Source organism: Peromyscus leucopus, chromosome 17, assembly GCF_004664715.2.
Source record: "Peromyscus leucopus breed LL Stock chromosome 17, UCI_PerLeu_2.1, whole genome shotgun sequence".
NCBI lineage: Eukaryota > Metazoa > Chordata > Mammalia > Rodentia > Cricetidae > Peromyscus > Peromyscus leucopus.
Window position 1 is genome coordinate 2,986,288 of NC_051077.1, and position 20,008 is coordinate 3,006,295.

Below are 20,008 nucleotides of genomic sequence, written 5' to 3' on the forward strand. Positions count from 1 at the left end.
GTGGGGGGTTAAGGTGGCTAGCAGGGGACCTAGGGAGGGGCAGGGGTAGGCTGAGCCCTGACTGGCCCAGAGGGACTCCTGATCTCTGGGCATGTTCATTTTCCCGGGTGGTCATTCATAGGGGTCTGTTGTGATTTTCTCAATAACGGAGCACAGGAGTTTGGAGCGGAAAAGTTCTGAGCATGTCGGTCTTTAGGCTAGAAGTTGGGTATTGAATCCACTCGTTGTTGCTAAGCAACTTTAACCATTCCGCGTTGGGTTGTTGATCTTTGACATTCGTCCTGAGATGTGTTGGTCCTTGTGAAGAAGCCCTCATAGCGCACAGAGACCCTCACTTTCAAGGACTGTCTGCATCCCCCACAGCTGCAAAGTCGCAGGACTTGCTGGCATTTTCAGGCTGCAATTATCATTTCGGAACAGCAAGACGGAGGCAACAGAACTCTTCCTTCAGCAGCTGTTCCCCACCCACCCACAGACTTAACTCAGGCCACTTCTTCCGAGATGAGTTCACCCACGCTTGCCGTCCCCACCTGTCACCCACAGCTTCATGAAGGACCCAAAGTCTGGTTGTCCACCAGCACTGTGGCTCTAGGCTGGGACTGTTTAGCTGCCCCTAAGGTCTCTAGGCAACCGATGCCATGGTTTCAGGTTCTTCTGGCCTCCTGCTCTGGGTCAGGAATTCTTTGGGTCGCCCCATCTGGGGACTGCCGTGCTGAGGTTTGAGTACCACAAGAAACCCATTCCTCTATAGGAAAAATTAAAGGCTCTGTGTCTACTGTGATTCTCGCAGCCTACAGTCCAGGTGCAAGTCCTCACTGAGCAGCATCCTGTAAGCACCTGGTGAACTTCTGCAGGGGTGCCTAGGAGTGAGCAAGCTCCCATCTCCCTTGTCCCTATCTAGTCTTCCTGTCATCACTGATGTGAAATAATAAGAACACCCAGTGTGTGTGTGTGTGTGGGGGGGGGGGGGGGGTCTCACAAGACACAGGGCTTCTGGTGTCCCACCAACTGTAAACAGACATGTGTGCACACCGGCATTTCCAGGAGTATGGATTTGTACGGGATGCTGTGACCGGCATCTCCACATCCAGCAGCAGGGCCCAGGTCAACCTGTTGCCGGGACCGCTCTTGGAGTGGAGTGGTCTGTCCTGGGTTGACACAACAGAGGCCCCTATTCGCAGGGGCATCCTTCCCCTCCCCCCAGCTCTTCCGTCTGTGCACAGAAGCCAGTGTGGGTGGCGGGAGCCAGGATGACCCTGACTTGTCTGGGGCTCGGACCGGCTTGTGCTCACATTCCTGTGAGAGAGCAGGCCCTCAGAACCTTCATTCACACACTTGTACTGCACCATCAGTGCCCAGCCGCCACCGGGGCAGCCTCCATTCCTTGACTCACTCTTGCTCACGTCTACTCAGAGCCCAGGCTCCCTTCTCCGCAGCTCCTGTTTACTTCTTTAACATAGGTACAGCTGTGCACCTGGTGGGGCCGGCGTGACCATGGTTTGGGCATTCGTACCACATGTGCTCACCTGGTCACAGGTCTGCTGATACCATCACAGTGTGACCGTGTGTGAGTGTGTGTGTGTGTGAGTGTGTGTGTGAAAGAGAGTGTGTGTGTGTGAGTGTGTGTGTGAGTGTGTGTGCATGCGTGTGTGTGTGTGTGTGTGAGTGTGTGTGTGTGTGTGTGTGTGTGTGAAAGAGAGAGTATGTGTGTGTGTGTGTTATCTTTTTAAATGACATTCATTTACTTACTTGGGGACACATGTGCTGTGCCAAGTGTGTCGAGGTCAGAAGACAATTCTCGGGAATCAGTTTTTCCCATCTAACGTGTGGGTCCCGGGAACCTTCACCCACTGAACCGTCTGTTTTATCCAGTGGGTCACACCCAGGTTAGAAGATGTGTTTCCAAACACAGAGCATCTCCCCAGGAAACACAGGGATGACGTTTTAAGCCTGGAGCGGTCCTGTGAACCTGTCCCACACGCAGCATGGCGGCTGCAGGCGCCCTGGTGTAGCCCGGGCTCCTCTTGTCAAGTGTGGATGTCGCTGAGCTTAGAACAAGGCGGGCTTCTGACAAGCTGGCTTATCTTTAAAGCCTGGCTTTGTGAACGTGGCTGTAAGGGAAGAATTTGGCTCTAGTTTTACATTGTCCTTTGTCTTCTGTTGTTATTGCCTGGTTTTGAGTCGGGACCTCACGCTGTAGCAGAGTGATCCTCCTGCCTCAGCCTCCCAAACACTGGAATCGTAGGTGCATGCCACCATGGCGTGCATTGATTCTGACACTATAAAACAGGAAGCGTTTCTCCTATGACTCTTAGCATTTGCTGGTGATAATTTGGAAACAGCAGAGGTTGCCATTCATGCCAGCAAAACTGCCGTGAATCCTCTTTGATCTCTAGCGCTTTCTCATGAGAAGAAATGATCCAGGGTATTAACTCATACGTACCCAGCAGGTGTTCTGAGAAACTCCTGTAGGCCAGGCCTGGGGCAGGCCTGTGAAAATGCAGCGGAAGGTGACCCAGGAGTGTGTAGCCAAGCTGGGAGTGGAGTCCAGCGAGGGAAGGTTGCCGATACAAGGGTACCGGGAAGGCAGGCAGTGTAGGAAGGTACTGAGATCCCCGGTGTGGAGGCAGGGTCTGCAAACCGGTTTGTTGCTGTCCTAGGACTGGGCCCACCTTCCTGTCTGGCTGGGACCCCTGGGGAGGCCCCCTGAAAGGGCTGCTGTGTGTGTGTGTGTGTGTGTGTGTGTGTGAGAGAGAGAGAGAGAGAGAGAGAGAGAGAGAGAGAGAGAGAGAGAGAGAGAGAGAGAGAACAGCACGGAGGGCAGGGTCAGGCAGAAGAAAGCGAGGGCTGAGCGCGTCTCCAGGAGGAGGTAGAAAGTCTGGGTTATTGCCACAAGGAGGGAAGCAGTCTCAGCCCCACTAGCCGAAGCCCAGGGAAGGATGGCGCCCTAGGAAATGAGGCTTTGTTCAAGGGGCTCAGCTGTCCTCCTCTGAGCCTCTGGCAAGGGTCTCCTGGCAAGGAGGCACAGTATGAGCACAGTGGGATCTATTCTGGGGCTGGGGGGCTGGGGCTGCGAAGCCGTCCAGGCCCCGTCCACACACTGCACGTAGTTGTGGAGGCAGACCCATACGGCTCCTCCAGGATCCTGGCGGCAGAGTGTGTCCGGAAGCAGCTGCGTGGGCACAACCCCCAGACCAGGGCTCTGCTGCTCCCTGGGTTTTCTTGTCCAGGTAGCTTCAGGGGAACCTACTGCTTAGCATCAGATACAACCAGCCAGGCCCCCAGGAGGCCATCCAAATAGGCACGGTGCCCCCTCAGGGTGCCCCCTCAGGGTGCCACAGAAGCAAGGAGGCCGAAGGGGCGTGTGGCTCCTGCTGCCTGGGTTCCTGCCGAGCCACACTTACGTAAGCCTCGCGCCGACTGCTATTCTTAGTCACCATCTGTGCTACCTCGTGAGTTGGCGTTCCCTGCTTTGGGGTGATCTTTTTCCTTTTTGATGCCTTCAGCTTGGCTTGGAACTAAAAAAAAGAAAGAAAGAAAGAAAGAAAGAAAGAAAGAAAGAAAGAAAGAAAGAAAGAAAGAAAGAAAGAAAGAAAGAAAGAAAGAAAGAAAAGAAAAGAAACTAGAGGAGCCAAAGATCCAGTCTCCCTAAAATCAGACCCCAATGCTTCCGTCCAGAGTATGTGTGTCCATCTGCCCACGTGCGTTCACGATCCAGGTTCCTGGTCTCCATCAGTGAGCAAAGATAGAGGTGGCGGCGGGCCCCAAAGCCGGGAGTGCAGACACCTCTTCACTGCCAGGGAATTGGCCCGAAGCTTTGAGTGGCCATCCTCACAGGGATAAAAAAAACACCTGAGCTCTGTCAACGTCTCACCCTCCCTACGAGACGGTGTGTGCTTCTCTCCGTGTGTCTCATGGGTGTGTTACCCTCGGGGACATCACCATAGAGTGTACACGTTTATACTCATATAGGTGGCCTAGTTCAAACTAGATCTATGCCCTAGCACGTTTTATGCAAGGGAATTGATTTTGTGTCTGCTGTGTATGTGCGAAGCTGTGTGTGAGAGAGAATGTATGTATGTGTAAGTGTGTATGTGTGAACCTGTGTGTAAGAGAGAATGTATGTATGTATGTACAAGTGTGTTTGTGTGAACCTGTGTGTGAGAATGTATGTATGTGTAAGTGTGTATGTGTGAACCTGTGTGTAAGAGAGAATGTATGTATGTATAAGTGTGTATGTGTGAAGCTGTGTGTGAGAGAGAATGTATGTATGTGTAAGTGTGTATTGTGAACCTGTGTGTGAGAGAGAATGTATGTATGTTTAAGTGTGTATGTGTGAAGCTGTGTGTGAGAGAGAATGTATGTATGTGTAAGTGTGTATGTGTGAAGCTGTGTGTGAGAGAGAATGTATGTATGTTTAAGTGTGTATGTGTGAAGCTGTGTGTGAGAGGGAATGTATGTATGTGTAAGTGTGTATGTGTGAAGCTGTGTGTGAGAGAGAATGTATGTATGTTTAAGTGTGTATGTGTGAAGCTGTGTGTGAGAGGGAATGTATGTATGTGTAAGTGTGTATGTGTGAACCTGTGTGTGAGAGAGAATGTATGTATGTATAAGTGAGTGAGGAGACCGGAGTTCAAGGTCAAGTGTCTCCTTCAATTACTTTTCCACCGTATTCTTTGAGGCAAAGTCTCTCGCTGAACCTGGGACTCTGATCCAGCTAGACTGGCTAGCAGCAAGTCCCAGGGGTCCCCCTGTGTCCAATTCCCTGGTGCTGGGGTTACAGGTGCAGACTCCCATATCCCATGGACTACCATGCCCTCTCCTTTTATGAGGGATTGAGTCAGGGTCTGTACTTGCAAATAATCTTCTGACTGAGCTATCTCCTCAGCCCCCAAGAAAATGGAATTTAAAGTATTGTTCAGTCTGCCCAGGGGTAGAACTTTTTGTTGTTGTTGTTCTGGGACTGATGTAGTCTGTGCAGAGCAATCTAAAACTTATGTCTGAGGAGGGACCTGGGCTCTCGAGTTATCCAGTCAACAGTCACATTTGACTCTAAGCATTGTCCTTGATTCCTGTCCTACTCTGGTCACCGGGGCTGCAAGGTCAAGTGGCCACCAGAGGTCAGGAGCGTCGTGGAGGGAAAGTGGGAGGTAGCACTGGAGGACTGGCAGGCACAGGTGTCTGAGAGGTGGGCAGGGGTGTTTTGCCAGCCAAGCAGATGGATTCCCCATGGGGCACTATGCCAAGGTGCAGGCCAGAGACGGAGGCCAGTCAGTGAACCCCAGAAGTTGGGCAGAGCTAAGACCACTTAGGGAGAGTAGGTCATGGGATCAGTTCCCTTACTGGGTAGAGAGGCTGACATGGATGGTGAGGAGCCACGTGGCACATGGAGATGTGTGCACCCCAAGCTGACCAAGTGAACACAGCCCCTGTGAGTCTGTGTGGAAGGCTGGGGGCCAGGTGCTGATAATCACCCAGGCACCCGCTGCTCCCACGAAATGCTCCAGTTTCCCATACCAAGAGGCCAGGATGGCTCGGGATGGGCAGCCTAGGCCTCCCTGTTGCTGGAGTCTGAGCTTTCCCTGCAGTGGGGTCCCAGTAAAACAGCTGGATAGAGATGATTCTTACAGAATATTCCAGAAGGAAAGTGGGCGTAGCCTCAGGGTGTCTATTTAAACAATTGCCTCCACTCAGTGATCACACTTTCCTGCTTGTTTTTATTATTTTTTTTCTTAATGATGTTGAGCAGTCTTAATATTTAGGGGGGAAGTTCTTGTGTGTAAATACTGGAACTGGTTCATGGTTTTTCTTTTGACAAATCCTGGAGCAGTTTAGACGAGGAGGTGGATTGTAGCTCACAGTTTCCGAGGGTCCAGCCTGTGGTCTGGTGGCAGGACAGACTCCACAGGAAGGGACATGGCAGAGGACACTATCCACTCACAGAGGCCAGGAGCCCAAGAGGAATGAAAGGCCGCAGCCAGGGACAGAATGCGCCTGTCAAAGGCACACCCTCAGGACACATCCCGTGGCCGCCTCCCCCAGTTCTGTCTCCGGATAGGCTGTGCCTTTAATCAACCGATGAATTAACTACTGAGCCTGATCTAATCCTCTCTGGGGACTCAGACTCACCAGAGGGAGGTTCTTCACCAGTGGCCTGGATGCCACGGGCCAGCCCGGCTGGCCATCACAGACAGACATTCTTGCCACCATTGAGACTTTGCTCATGTGCCCATGTGTGCCCATGTACCCACGTGCATGCACGTGTACATATGTAGATATGCACACACACAGCCAGACTTGTACACTGTCGCATACACAACAGAAACATGCACATAGAGACACGTGCATAGATATGCACCATGTGTGTACCTAGACACATGTACATATATATGTATAGATAAGCATGCATGCATATACATAGAGAGGCACACTTGCACATGTACACAAAGATAGATGCATAAAGAGATATGCACACAGGTGCACACATACATGTGCACATGTAAGCGTACAGACACATGCGGAGGTCTGTGCACACACACATTAGTTCATGAACACTTATGCACACACACCTGTACACAGATCCACATACACTCATATATGGGTACACTTGCACACACAGACATGTGCCTAGATATACACCCCAACACATACATACAGATTACATAAACACACATGCACCAAGGTACATACATGAGTGTACCACACACACAACCGTGGCAGTAAAAATGGTCTGTAAACGCGGGGACATACTATTGAAACACTCTATTTCCTAACAAACTGTGTTTTCAGATCCTCCCATCTCCCAGAAGTGCTTTTTATATCTTCCGCTAAGATCCAAGGTCGGTGACGGGAGGGCAGCAGCCATTTCCTCCGTCGGTTTGCGCTGCAGTCTTGTGATGTTGACACTTGAGTCGGCCAGAAGCCGGGACTTTGTAGAAACCCTCGATTGGGTTTCTTTGCTTCCCGCTTCCGCTCGTCACCACAGCAGGAACCTCTGTAGTTGGTTACAGGGCACTCACGCGTCCATCAGGTCCAATGCCTGACTTCCCGGCCAGAAGATGTCTCTTCCGTTTGCGATGAGCATGTCACGTCCTCTGTGGCGATGCTTTGGGGCCGACCAGCAGCTTATTCCTCGATACTCTCCCTGCCTGCATGTGCAGCCACAGGGATTCCTGGACTCTCACCCAAGAGGAGGGCGTACTGGGGTAGTTTTGTGAATGTTTTCCCTGTGTGGCCCTGTGCCAGGTGGCGCTGGGTCCCCACCTGCCCCTCCTGGTTCCCACTCAAACTGCACCCATGTCTCTGCAGCTGTGCCTGTCCATCCATGATCAATGACTCTTTACTCTCTGCCTGGAGGGCAGGTGTGGACTCCATCACCACTGAGAGAAAAACAGGGCTACAAACAGACCAGAATGGTGTATAAAACCCTCCCGGCTCCCAGTGTGAGCTCTGTAGTCACGTTGCCCCCCACAGGGGAGATGTGACAAGAGCCAGCTGGAGCTTCTAGGCGGCAGAGCAGAAAGAACAGGTGCAGGCACCCACCTGAGGTGGGGTGGGGACAGGAGAGTCAGCTGCTTCTCTGACAGTATCGTATTGTCCCATTTTCCTAATGGCTCCCGACACAGCGTCTCCCGAGTTTGAGTAGTAGGATCCTTATGTGTTTGTTTTCCCAGGTCTGACTGATGTCAGGTCCGTGAGGATGTGCTGCATGTCACCTGTGGGACGCACAGCTGGGTGAGATGTCAGTGCAGATCCACCCTGAGACCTTAGTCCCGGGAGGCCTTGGGGTTTATTAACACTGGTCTCATGCATGCTCCTTTGGCTGGCATCTGTGAAGCCTCATCATAGGCTCCACAGCCAGCGTTTAGCTTTGCAAGAGGAACCTCCGACTCAGAGCCAGGGTCTTCTGACTGGTTAACACCAAGATTCAAACTCTGATATGTTCATATTAACTTGTGTTTGTTGGATGCGATCAGACAAGAGAGGCTGGCCAGGCGCCAGCTGCCCTATTTACTACTGAGTAGAGAACATCAGGCTGGGCACACCTCGGTGCACAACAGAAAGTGAGTGATGTTTTATGTCAGAAAAAAACCTACTGTTAATTTACAATTCACAATTATTATTGAGTACGGCACAAAACACCAATATCCAATTCTCATCTGCCGAACCCTGTTCTAGAAATGAAGGTTTTATGTTAGCCCTTTCCCAGCTTTAAACACGGATGGTTGACTCTACAGCAGAGAATATTCACTGCCACTGTTTTCACTCATGATAGATGCTTGTGCACATCTTTAGAACCTCCCACATGGCTTCCGCTTATTTGAATTTTTATACAGCTGTTTAATATGCTTAACGGAAACTAAAGCAGCTTAAGGAAGAGAAAGTAGCTGCTTGTGCGCCTGGAGGTCACCTCCGGCCAGTGGCAGGGCCCCTCACCCCAGGAGCCCTGTACCTAGCAGGAATGCACAGGTGGTGTCTCTCTTTTAGGGTCCGAGCATTAGCCTGCCCTCCAGAGCCAGTCTTCTGGGAGGTGTGGGTCTGGGTGACAAAGCTAATTGAAGTTTAGAAAAATGTGACTCATTGTCACCTCGAGGAAAGCTGCCTGCCTTGACAGTGTCGCCTTAAATAGTGGTGTCCGATTTCCCACAGAGGACAAGTCTGGAAGCCCTTGTGTTCAGTAGCCCAGAATCCGTCCTCAGCTTCTGCCTCTGCAGGGCTGCGTTCTGTCCTTGGTCTGGGCGCTCACCCTCTCCCAGGGCACCAGAGACGAAGCCTGATTACTGGCATCGCGTATCCATAACTCTCTCCTGAGGGAGCAGCTAGTACGTGCCTGCCTGGTATAGGAAGGCCGTGGACAGAGGCATGTCCCAGCCTCCTTGCCATGGAGGGCAGAGGGAAGCCATGTCACCAGGGGAAGGGTATGAATTGGAGGGCACTGTCTACAGCAGGGCCCTCAGAGAGTCCCAGCACCCTGCTTCCATATCCGCTCAGGAAGAGCTCTGACCAGGACCCCGTTTCTCAGCATGCCTGTAACTGAAAAATGTGACGTCGCAGGTGATGTGAACATCACCATGTTGGAGGCCCCGTGAGGACCAAGGACACAGGGTTCAACAGAAGAACATTTCCTTCCAGGGGAAGACCCATGTCCGTTTTCCTGGATGGGAGGCCAGCCGCAAGTGATGGACACTGATGCACAGTGTGCTGAGTGGGAGGCCAGCTGGGGGAGGCAAACATGAGCGTCTAGTACCCCATGAGCTGTAACTACTCCCTCCTCACCCAGTGGAATGGGGCAGGCATCGGCCTCACGTCCCATTTGCAGTGACTTATCCAAGATCAACCACCTTGCCCTAGGCCAAGGAGTAACCAAACACAGGGAACTAACTATTCAAGGGTGTGCATTTGCCTGCGCATGCCGGTGAGTTTATATTGATCTTGGGTTCAGGTGCTCCACAAATATATCTTCTTGCTTCTTTTTTCTTTAACAAGTCCATTACTGCCCTGTGGCTGGCATGATGAGGTGCCATAGTTGGGGCTTGAATAACAGAAACTTATTCTCTAGACTAGTCTGAGATCCAGGTGCCTTTCCTGTGGGAAGACCCACGCTCCAAAGGAGTCTATTCTTAGTACTGGGATTTAGAACTCCACACTGGTAGGAGAAGATCCTCATTTAACTCCTGACAGCTATGACATGCTTCCGGCTTTTTCTTTTTAAGCAGTGTCCATGCAGATGCCCACCGTCAGCGGCGGCAGGTCCGTTCCACGGCCTGGGCCGCTCACGGCAAGCGCTCTTCTTCCTGTGTTCTGCAGGCGTCTTTCCCAGCAAACCTGCAGCTCGTCCTTGTTCTCCGGCCCACGGGCTTTTTCCAGAGGACCCTCTCGGACATCGCCTTCAAGTTCAACCGAGATGACTTTAAGATGAAAGTACCTGTGAGTTCGCCCTCGCGCTGTGTCGGCAGAACCGAGCTTAATGCGCTCCTGGCGTGTGGTAAACTCTCACGGAGTGACCTCCATTCCGTGGCCATCAGTAAAACCCCACGAGATCCAGTCGGAAGTCACACTCCCCCTGTGTTCTGGCGGCGGAAGCGCTGCGATTTCTTCTTCCCTTGAGCCCTGCCCCAACCAGTGGTCCATACATGCAAGGCCCCGGCCTCGGGTGGGTCCCATGGGATAGCTCCCTCAGAATACTGTAAGTCACGGGACAGTCCTATGCTAGCTCACAGTGAGGGGCACACCCCAGATGTCTCCGGGGAAAGGAGGGCTAATAAAGAGGACATGGGCATCTTCTGAGTCCATGGACAGAGCTTCGGCTGCCAGCCACACATGCGCTGGACCCCAGCCAGGAACAACCCAGCAGGTACTCCCTACCTTATCGCCATGTCTCCAGCCAGCATGGGTCAGCCCTTTCCCATCGTCCTCCGAGAAAGGACCTAACACTGCTCTGCTTCCCCCAAAAAAACAAGACTCTAAAGCTCCTGAAAGCACACACACACTCCACAGCCAGTGAAGCCTGGCCACGACCTGTGTGGCACCCAGGAGCTGCCAGAGTGGCGCTGTGGGTTCATGTCTTTTTCATAAAGAGAACAGGAACACAGGGGCCATTGCCAGGCTGTGGGACTCCCCTGCAGTGACACCCTTGCTTTTGGAAACGGAAGAATCTGGGCCGGGTGCTGTCCACAGTGCTATCTGCTGCATCTCAGTCTTTTTGGTTTTTCGAGACAGGGTTTCTCTGTGTAGCTTTTCGCCTTTCCTGGAACTCACTTGGTAGCCCAGGCTGGCCTCGAACTCACAGAGATCCGCCTGCCTCTGCCTCCCAAGTGCTGGGATTAAAGGCGTGCGCCACCACGGCCCGGCGTGTCTCAGTCTTTAGGTGGCATATACCCTCTTTCCCAGCTGTCTAAAGCCTCTGCCCATCCCCCACGACTGCTCCCTGTCCTCTGCTCCAACAGGCTAGAGCCGATCTCTGAGAAGCAGCAACAGTGGAGCCTGGGTTCCTACCCCACCCTGTCCCACCTCCATAACAGTCTTCCTCAAGAACCAGAGTAAAGGCAGGGAAGGATGTTCAACATGGCCCAAGGCCTCAAGGGGTGACAGTGACTCTGTCTGAGAGTCATGCCTTGGTAGATCTGAAAATAACTGACCCTAGGTCTGTGGGAAGATACCACACCCCATGTCTTGTGGCATCTCTTCCTGGACAACCCATTTCTAAGACCTAGTTAAGGGCAGAACCACCCAGGGCAGTAGCTCATCCAGCTCGAGGTTCAAGTCCCAATCCGAAACTAGACGTGGTAGTTGTGTCCATGGCTCTTGCCTCCAAATACATGGATACTTGTAGTAACAGTGTGTCCCTCCCCTCTTATGATCAGATGACATCAACACGCTTCAGCAAGTGAGCCACACTAACAACAACTTCTCTTGCCTCTGAGCATCATGGGAAATAAGGTTGAGGTCATCTATAATAGTGTATGGTCTCTTGTAAACTCTTCTGTAGTGTTATGTTAAGAGGTGTCAAAAACAGGTTTACAGAAACTGCCATGGCACCTGCAAGCTCAGACCAATCTTAGATAAACTCCAGAATTACCAAAGGACTTGGCTTTTAGAAGGTATCTGATGCTTCTCCACAGTACTGACCTCAGGCAAGAGAGGTCTCTAGGAGCATCCCTGGGCTCCTAGCCTTCTCTATTGTGTTGGAAAATGTGTAACACACACATGAATGCACATGCATGCATACACATGCACATGCATACACATGTGCACACACATGCACACACACACACACACACACACACACACACACACACCAGTATTAAGGTTAAGGAAGGAGGCAGCATGCTTCCTTGGATTACCCAATCCGTCTTTGGCTTACTGGCCATGAGCCAAGGTTGTTTGGCAGCTTGTGGAGAAATTTATTAGAAGAACCAAAAGAAAATGGAACAGCTCTGTGAGGACTCTGTTTTCTAGCTCAAACTGAGACTCTGACGCCTTTTTATCTGGCAGTCATGCTTTGTTCAGGACTTAGCATCCACACCGCTTCTCGGCAGTGTGAACAGTTCCTTGCTGGTGGCCAACCCATGTGTGGTAGGGTTCCCAGCAACCCTGACTTCTGCCCGGCAGTCACCAGGAGCATTTTCTCTATTGTAACAACCCGGGTTGTCTCCAGATGAGCCCCCACTTTAAACTGACTCAGTGTTGAATAATGTATACCGTGGTATCAAATAACATCTGAGCCCAGCCTCTGCAGTTGGCTCTGAGTATCTGTCTGGCCGCTTACAAAGCAAAGTCTATATTTTTATCTAAAACTCATGGGCAGAATAGCCTTGAAAATGACCAGAGAAAGATGAAATCAAGCCATGTATGAAAAGGTTGGCTGGCCCCTGTAACCACACAAAGTAGAACCTCTTCGGAATTGTCAGTCAGTCTGATGAGACTGGACCAGCTAGAATGATCCTCACCAGTGCCTAAAAGGGAGTTTGTGGTGTTCTCAGCAGGAGCAAGCATAAACTGGCTTCTTAGAAAGCAGAGCTCCATTTCCTCATCTTATTTCCTGTCTTCCCTCTGCCAGAGAAAGTACTGACATCCATCGAGTATCTGTGACAGGCCAGGTACCCTATGCAGGGTTTGTTCGTGTCCCCTGGCCTCACGGGGTCCTCACCATCACCCAGTGAGATTCATCATAATATGCCCACCGTGTAGACGAGGAAGCCAAGTGACCAGTGTGAACAAGAGGCTTGCCAGGCCCACCAACCAGAGGGCGGAGCTGGACCCCTTCAAGCCCGAAGTCAACTTGGAGTCCGGGGCAAGCTGCCTGGTGCTAGTCCCCTCTCTCTCCCAGGTCATGATGCTGAGCTCAGTGCCAGAGCTACACGGCTACATCGATAAATCCCAGCTGACCGAGGACCTCGGGGGGACCCTGGACTACTGCCACTCCAGGTGGCTGTGCCACCGCACAGTGAGTGGGGCCTGGGCGCTGCGGAGCCGGGGTCTCGCTAGGTCATCGTCAACCCAGCAGAATTCTTTTCGCATGACAACACTGTCTTTTAAAACACATGCTCACTGAAGTTTCTTCCCCAAGAATGAGGAGATGGTCTCAGTAGACCTTAGTCATTATAAAGAAATAGCATGAGTAATAAGCTGGGCGTGGCTTTCTGGGCTTGGAGAGGAAAAAAAAAAACTATCAAGCCCTGTGTCGTGGTGGTTTTCGACACTCACGAGTCTCCTAACAAGGAGGTGGAGGCAAAGACCCTGAGCTGAGAATGACCCTGGGTGGCAGGCACATTTGCAAAGCTTTCCTGGTATGTCTCTGAAGCAGCAGCAGCAGCAGCAGCATGAGGTTGAGACACTCACGGGAAGGTATTTGCTGGCACACTTGTGTCCACAGGGCTTGGGGGCCACCCTCTCCTCTCTAACAACAGTCATGGTGTCAGCTTTCAGAGCTGCAGGCCACGGGCCGTGGGCAGGATTCTGTGACCGTCCTCTCCCTTCTCCCAAGGCAATCGAAAGCTTTGCCCTGATGGTGAAGCAGACGGCCCAGATGCTGCAGACCTTTGGGACCGAGCTGGCTGAAACCGAACTGCCCAACGATGTCCAGTCCACCAGCCTGGTGCTCAGCGTCCACACGGAGAAGAAGGCAAAAGCGAAGGTGAGTACACTTCAGGGGGCCGGGGTTCGGAGCCGGGAAATGTGATACCCGATGCGAGACGTCAGGTGAGTCGCCACACGGAAGGAGGGCCAGACGTCAGCGAGTCAACGAGACGCTTGAGATGCTGAGAAGACCGACCATACCCTTTTTCAAAGCCCCCTAAGTGAGCCCTGTTAAAAACACATGTGCATCTGTGGGCGGCAGCCCTCAGCCCAGAAACCCCGGAGGACTTCAGAGTCTGTGCAAAGCCAAGACCGGAGCAGTTCCTGGTGGCTGTGCACTGTGTGTGTATGGGGGCAGGGCAGCTCCAGGGTAACCAGGCTCTACCCTGGCTCCTCTCACCAGTGACTGAAGAAGTCACGGTTGGATTGGCTGCATTAAGTACCATTGCGCTACCAGTTCGCATGGCCTTCTAGGGCAGAGACACTCGGCGTCATTTGCTGTAGGCATCTGCATTACTGATGGCTTTGAGACAGCAGGGTCTGGGTGGCTGTAAACTACTGTGCGTCCTAGGATGGTGCTCCTTCTCTGCCGGGCATGCCACCCACTCCTTAGAGGTGGCCTTCTGTCTGCACAGCATGGCCAGCTGCAGGAGAGGGACGGTTAAAAAGTTTGGTTTCCAGTTACTGTTTGACCTTATCTCCATGCCCTGAGTGACCTGTAACCCTAGCTTACCACAGCAAGCAGGAGTGTGGCACCTTCCTTGCCAGTGTGTGTGTGTGTGTGTGTGTGTGTGTGTGTGTGTGTGTGTGTATACATATATATGTATATATATTTAATTTTTTGAGAATCTCACATATGTATACAATACACATATACATTGGACAGCTTTAAGTGCACTGTGTGGTCATACAGAAGGACAGTCGGCACCCACAGGACATAGTACCCCATCCCAGGCCGTCCCCACGTACTCAGTGTTGAGACCTGAGCCCAGGCAGCTGGCTGCAATCCAGGTTCTGTGTGCACTCTCTCTGCAGGAGGATCTTCAGCTGGCGCTGAAGGAGGGGAACGGCATCCTCGAGAGCCTCAGGGAGCCCCTGGCTGAGAGCACTTCCCACAGCGTGAACCAAGACCAGCTGGACAATCAGGCCACCGTGCAGAGGTGAGGCCCACACCCTCCTGCCCTACCGTGCTCTGGCCCGACCTCTGCAGATACGCAGCCATTGGGAAAACACAAGGCTAATAGCTGAGGCAACCGTCACAGATCCCAGCAGCTAGCCTGCTGGCCCTTCTCCCTCTCGGGACCCCAGCACCCATGACAAGGGGGTGGGAGTCAAGAGCAGTCAGTCCCACAGACAGGAAAATGTTGGGCAAGCAGTAGTAGCATAACCCCTTATATTCACATGGCCCGTACGTCCCCAGTGAGTTGTTGTAGGTAGGACAGCAGCGCGGAGTGCCCGTGGTCCAGCCTTGTCTTAGAGCACGCGTTTTACCCTCCCAGTAAAGGGTACTGTCTGTGTTTCTCACTGTCTATTTCTCCATGTTTATAGCAGAGCACAAGGTCAGAATGTCATCAGTCAGTGTCCACTAGTGCCCCCCATGCTTTGCCCCACGTGTCTCCGGGCATTCTATCTTCTCTGTGCTGCAGGCTAGATGGGTGCCATTCCTACCTACAGGACAGGCTCAGAGCACCTGTATGGATAGGATTTGCCCAGGAACCAAACAATAGGCAGCAGCCAGGCTCCTGGCTTTCACATGGGTCTCTCCCGCATGGACCGTGGCTGAATGCAGAACAGGCATGTTATGGTGAACACGTGGGAAAGGCACACAGTAGGAGACCAAGGCTCACCAGCAGATCTAGGCAGGTTCCCACTGGGGAATTGGTCAACTCCTCCAAGACTAGGAAAAGGGACCGAATAGGGGGGTGCTGGTTGGCTCTGTTTAGAGTCCCTTAGCAAGAAGTCATCCTGTGGCTGAGAGTGAGGTCGCCAACACCAGCTCTAGACCTCAGCAGCAGACTGCTGTCCACCCTGCCCAGGGTTGTCAACAGTAAACCCAGTGGCCTTTCATCAATTAACAAACGTGGGGCTAGGGAGATGGCACAGTTGATCGTGCTTGCCACGCACGTATGAAAACCTGAATTAGGATCCCCAGGAAAATAGCCTGGGTGTAGTGGCTCATATTTGTAAGCCCCATACTGTGGAGGTGGAGACAGGCAGATTCCTGGAGCTCATTCTACTGGCCAGCCATTCTACTACAATTGGCGAGATCTAGGTTCAGTGAGAGACGCTGCCTTAAATAACAAAACGGAAAGCCACTGAAGAAGATATGTGTGTCAACCCCTGGTGTACACACACACATGCACACACACGCACACACATGCACGCACGCACGCACGCACACGCACACACATACGTGCACGCACACACACACATGTGCACACACACGCACACACATGCATACACACACATACGTGCACACACACATGCACACACACGCACACACATACACACACACACATACACATGCACGCACGCACGCACGCATGCACGCACGCACTTTAGCAAACTGAGTTCTGTCTGCTGTGTCCACGTGGCACAGGTCGGGGAGCCCAGTTTTGTCTGAGTGCATCTCTCTCGTGTCTCTCAGAACTCTGAGAACCCTAGGAGTCAGTGATGAGGCCAAGGAATCACAGGAAAGCATGTCAGGGAGACCGCTGTGCACCCTGGGAGGCACAGTCTTCCTCACCCCCGCGGCCCCTTCCTCTCTCTCAGGCTCCTGGCCCAGCTGAATGAAACCGAAGCCGCCTTTGACGAGTTCTGGGCAAAGCATCAGCAGAAGCTGGAACAGTGCCTGCAGCTGCGGCATTTTGAGCAAGGCTTCCGGGAGGTGAGTGGCGAGGCCGCGAGGCGTGGGATGCTGCCTTTCAGGAAGTGAGGGGTGTGGGTCTGTCTGCTGTAGGTCTAACTTACATGGAAACTGAGGAAGGCTTGACGCAGGTGGCACTTAAAAGGCATTTATGTGTGGGAGGGGTGTAAGCATGTGAGTGTGTAGGTACATAAATCCATATGTATACCTGTGTAGGTTAAAACAGGAAGTTGGGTATCCTACTCTATTACTTTGCCTCGCTGCCCAAAGACAGGGTCTCTCACTGGACCGGAAGCTTGCTATTTAATCTAGACCATCTGGCCTGAGAGCTCTCAGGATTTCAGGCGCACACGGCCATGCCCAACTTTTTATGCGGGTGCTGTGGGATTTGAACTCAGGTCACCCACTCTGAGTGCTCTTTCCCGCTGAGCCACTTCCTCAGCGCCCGGATAGCATTTTAAATCAGACTTTTTATTCAGAGGTTTGTTCTAGATTCATTTGTAGTCATACAGAGTGATCCAGAGAGATCCCGATGCCCTTTGCCAGTTCCCTGAGTGGTAACAAGACATAGCTCAATAGCCCAGGCTGACGTTGAAGTTGTAGGTGAAGGACACCAACCAGAACCCTTGGGCTGCCCTTTTGCATCCCTCCCAACCCCCTCCCCATGTCCCCAGGCCCTGGGGACAATTACTATCTTCTCTGTTGCCATAGTGGCCAACTCAAGAACACTGTAAGCAATGGGTGTCCTTCAGGGGCTCTCTAGAGGTCCCCATCCAGGTGGTGGCCAATGCCTGCAGCCCCCTCTTCTTATGTCTCAGCAGCCTGCCATGGTGCTGTTGAAGGACATCATTGTTCCGGGTTTTCCTGCACAGAGGAAACCGTTGTAGACATTGGCACGTGTGCATGCATTTGTGTGGACGTAAATTCTAGTTCTCTGAAATGTGTGATCACATAGGGACCATCTGTTTGAATATTAGAAAGCTCTAGCCTGGAGCTAGGAGATGGCTCGGTAGATAAAAATCTTGTCACACAACCATGGGGCCTGGAGTTCAGATCCCCAGAATCACATGAAGTGGAGATAGAGGGGGACGTCCAGTGTCAACCTTGAGCTTCCACATGTACACAAGCACCCGTTCATACTCATGTTCTATCTGTACACGTACACACACACACACACACACACACACACACCATAGATAGACACATGTAAAAGGAAGAGAAGAAGCAACTGCCAGACTGTCCCTGTGACACTTGGCACTCCCACAGCAGCGTGACCAACCCAGCTCTTCCACATCCCCACACACGCTCAAGATTACCCCTGCACACTTACCTCTGCACACTTAGGTGGACGGGTACACTGTGGTTCTCACTCTGTTGACAGCACTGGATGTCACCATTGCCTGGGTACTTACTTGCCTCCGGCATCCAGAGCCCATTTTCCAGCTGCATGATCTGCCTCTGTGTTTTTATTGCCGAGTTTTAAGGGTTCTTTATCGTTCTTGGTGCCAGTGTTCTGTTCTGTCAGGTGTGTGGTGGGTTCGTCTTTCCTTCCGTCAAAGCTGTGCTTTTTTGCATGTGCGTATGTACGAGTGTGTGTGTGTGTGTGTGTGTGTGTGTGTGTGTGTGTGTAGGGGGATGGTTAAATGGTGAATGAGCATTCTAGAAGTTCTGCAGCTGTGGAGAGTGCCTGCTGTTTCATGCTGAACAGATGGGATGGGGCGCTGTCAGGAGGTGGTCCCCTTTCTCTGTGTCATGTTAGGTGAGATTCGGGTCCAGAGTTGCTTCTGCTTCTTCCTGTCTGTGGGAGCCTGGAGTGATGGCCCCTGCTTCCTCGCTGACAGTGACAGTTTGCATCTTTTCACGATGCAGGGTACTGACTGTGATACGTCACAGTGTATCACGTGAGGAGCAGCGGTTCATCTTTTCAAAGAAACAACAATTTATGTTTTTTGTTTTCAGTTTAATTGATTCCTGATCATATCTTTATCATTTATTTCTATGGATGGCGTTGAGTTTATTTCAGTCTTCTTCTAGGCGCTTGGGGTAGGAGCCTACATTAGCTACTGAAGATTATTCTTTAATAATACACATATCTATCTATCTATCTATCTATCTATCTATCTATCTATTTTGGATCTTTTAGAAAAAGTCTCACTCTGTATACAGTTTTGACTGTTCTGGAACTCAGGACTGTCCTATGTAGCCCAGGTGGCCTCAAACCCACAGCTATCCTCCTGCCTCAGCCTCCTAAGTCCAGGCATCACAGGTGTGATCCACCATACCCAGCTGATTGATAACATGCATGTTTGTTAGGAACGTTACCAGTTTCCCTATCACCGTCTTTTTTATGTGACCCATGGTGTTGACATGCTGCGTTTCCATTTTCATCCGATGCCGTGTCTGGAGATTTTCCTCTGAAGTCTCTTCTTTGGCCTGTGGGTCATTTAGAAGTACTTTGAGTTGTTTGGTTTCCAAGTGCTCAGAGGGTGAGGCCCTGGGAAGGGCCAGCTCCCCAAGGGGCTCTGCAGGCCTGAGTAGCTTGGCTGGGCCCTGATGGCCCCCACCAGCTTGCTGCTGTTGGGGTGCCGGCCCCCTGCCGCTCCAGGCATGGGCTCCTGAATGAGGCACGGGTGCTCCAAGCCGGTCTTCCTCTTCTGCAGGTCAAAACCACCTTGGATTCCATGTCTCAGAAGATCGCCGCCTTCACTGACGTTGGCAACAGCCTGGCGCACGTGCAGCACCTCCTGAAGGACCTGACCAGCTTTGAGGAGAAGTCCAGCGTGAGAGTCGGGCGTGGGTGGAAGGGATTGGCGGTCACAACGTCACCTTAGCTGTGCAGTGGTCACAACGTCACCTTAGCTGTGCAGAGGGCACAGGACCTGAGTTTCCCACTCGCACTAAAGCTCCTGTGGCACCTGGGGGTAACACGGGCAGTGTGCAGAGAGCCCAAGCTCCCCTCCTCTGTCTCAGGTACACACCCTGTCCTCCACAGCCCCTTTGTCCTGGTCTCTCACTATTCCCTGGCTTTAAAACCTGTACTTCCTCTAGGCCACGCCAACCCAACACCTTCCTGACCTTCAGGAACTGGGCCTCGGAAGGGCCCGAGGATTCAGCGGCCTCAGTCAGCCACAGCAGTCCACAAACTCCACATCCGTCGCCCACCTCCAGCACAGACACCCCATATAGGACTATGTCCCCCGTCCGTCTCTCCACACGGGACTAAACTGATACCCTGATGCTCTCTGCAGGTGGCTGTGGACAGGGCCCGAGCCTTGTCCCTGGAGGGTCAGCAGCTGATTGAGAACAAGCACTACGCCGTCGACTCCATCCACCCCAAGTGTGAGGAGCTCCAGCACCTCTGTGACCACTTCGCCACCGAGATCACCAGGAGGAGGGGCCTTCTCAGCAAGTCCCTGGAGCTGCATAGCCTCCTGGAGATGGTAGGCAGCCCGGCTGGACTTACCCACCAGCTGTTGTCCCTTACTGGGGTGGGGGGGTGCTGAGCCGATCAGAGTCACTAACAGGACAGCCAGAGCACACCCTCCCTGTCCTGTCCTGTCACTC

The 20,008-nt window shown here is 52.3% G+C and overlaps 1 protein-coding gene across 16 annotated transcripts in view; it reads left to right on the forward strand.

Moving 5' to 3' along the window:
- Mcf2l (MCF.2 cell line derived transforming sequence like) overlaps positions 1 to 20,008 on the forward strand; it is a 154,034-nt gene that overhangs the window by 112,134 nt on the left and 21,892 nt on the right. For all 16 annotated transcript variants that reach the window (XM_028881276.2, XM_037211591.1, XM_037211592.1 and 13 more), the window contains 7 exons: positions 9,808 to 9,927; positions 12,830 to 12,946; positions 13,487 to 13,636; positions 14,614 to 14,738; positions 16,351 to 16,465; positions 19,105 to 19,224; positions 19,693 to 19,884. In XM_028881276.2, the coding sequence (XP_028737109.1) occupies positions 9,808 to 9,927; positions 12,830 to 12,946; positions 13,487 to 13,636; positions 14,614 to 14,738; positions 16,351 to 16,465; positions 19,105 to 19,224; positions 19,693 to 19,884 (939 nt within the window). The remainder of the gene's footprint in view (positions 1 to 9,807; positions 9,928 to 12,829; positions 12,947 to 13,486; positions 13,637 to 14,613; positions 14,739 to 16,350; positions 16,466 to 19,104; positions 19,225 to 19,692; positions 19,885 to 20,008) is intronic.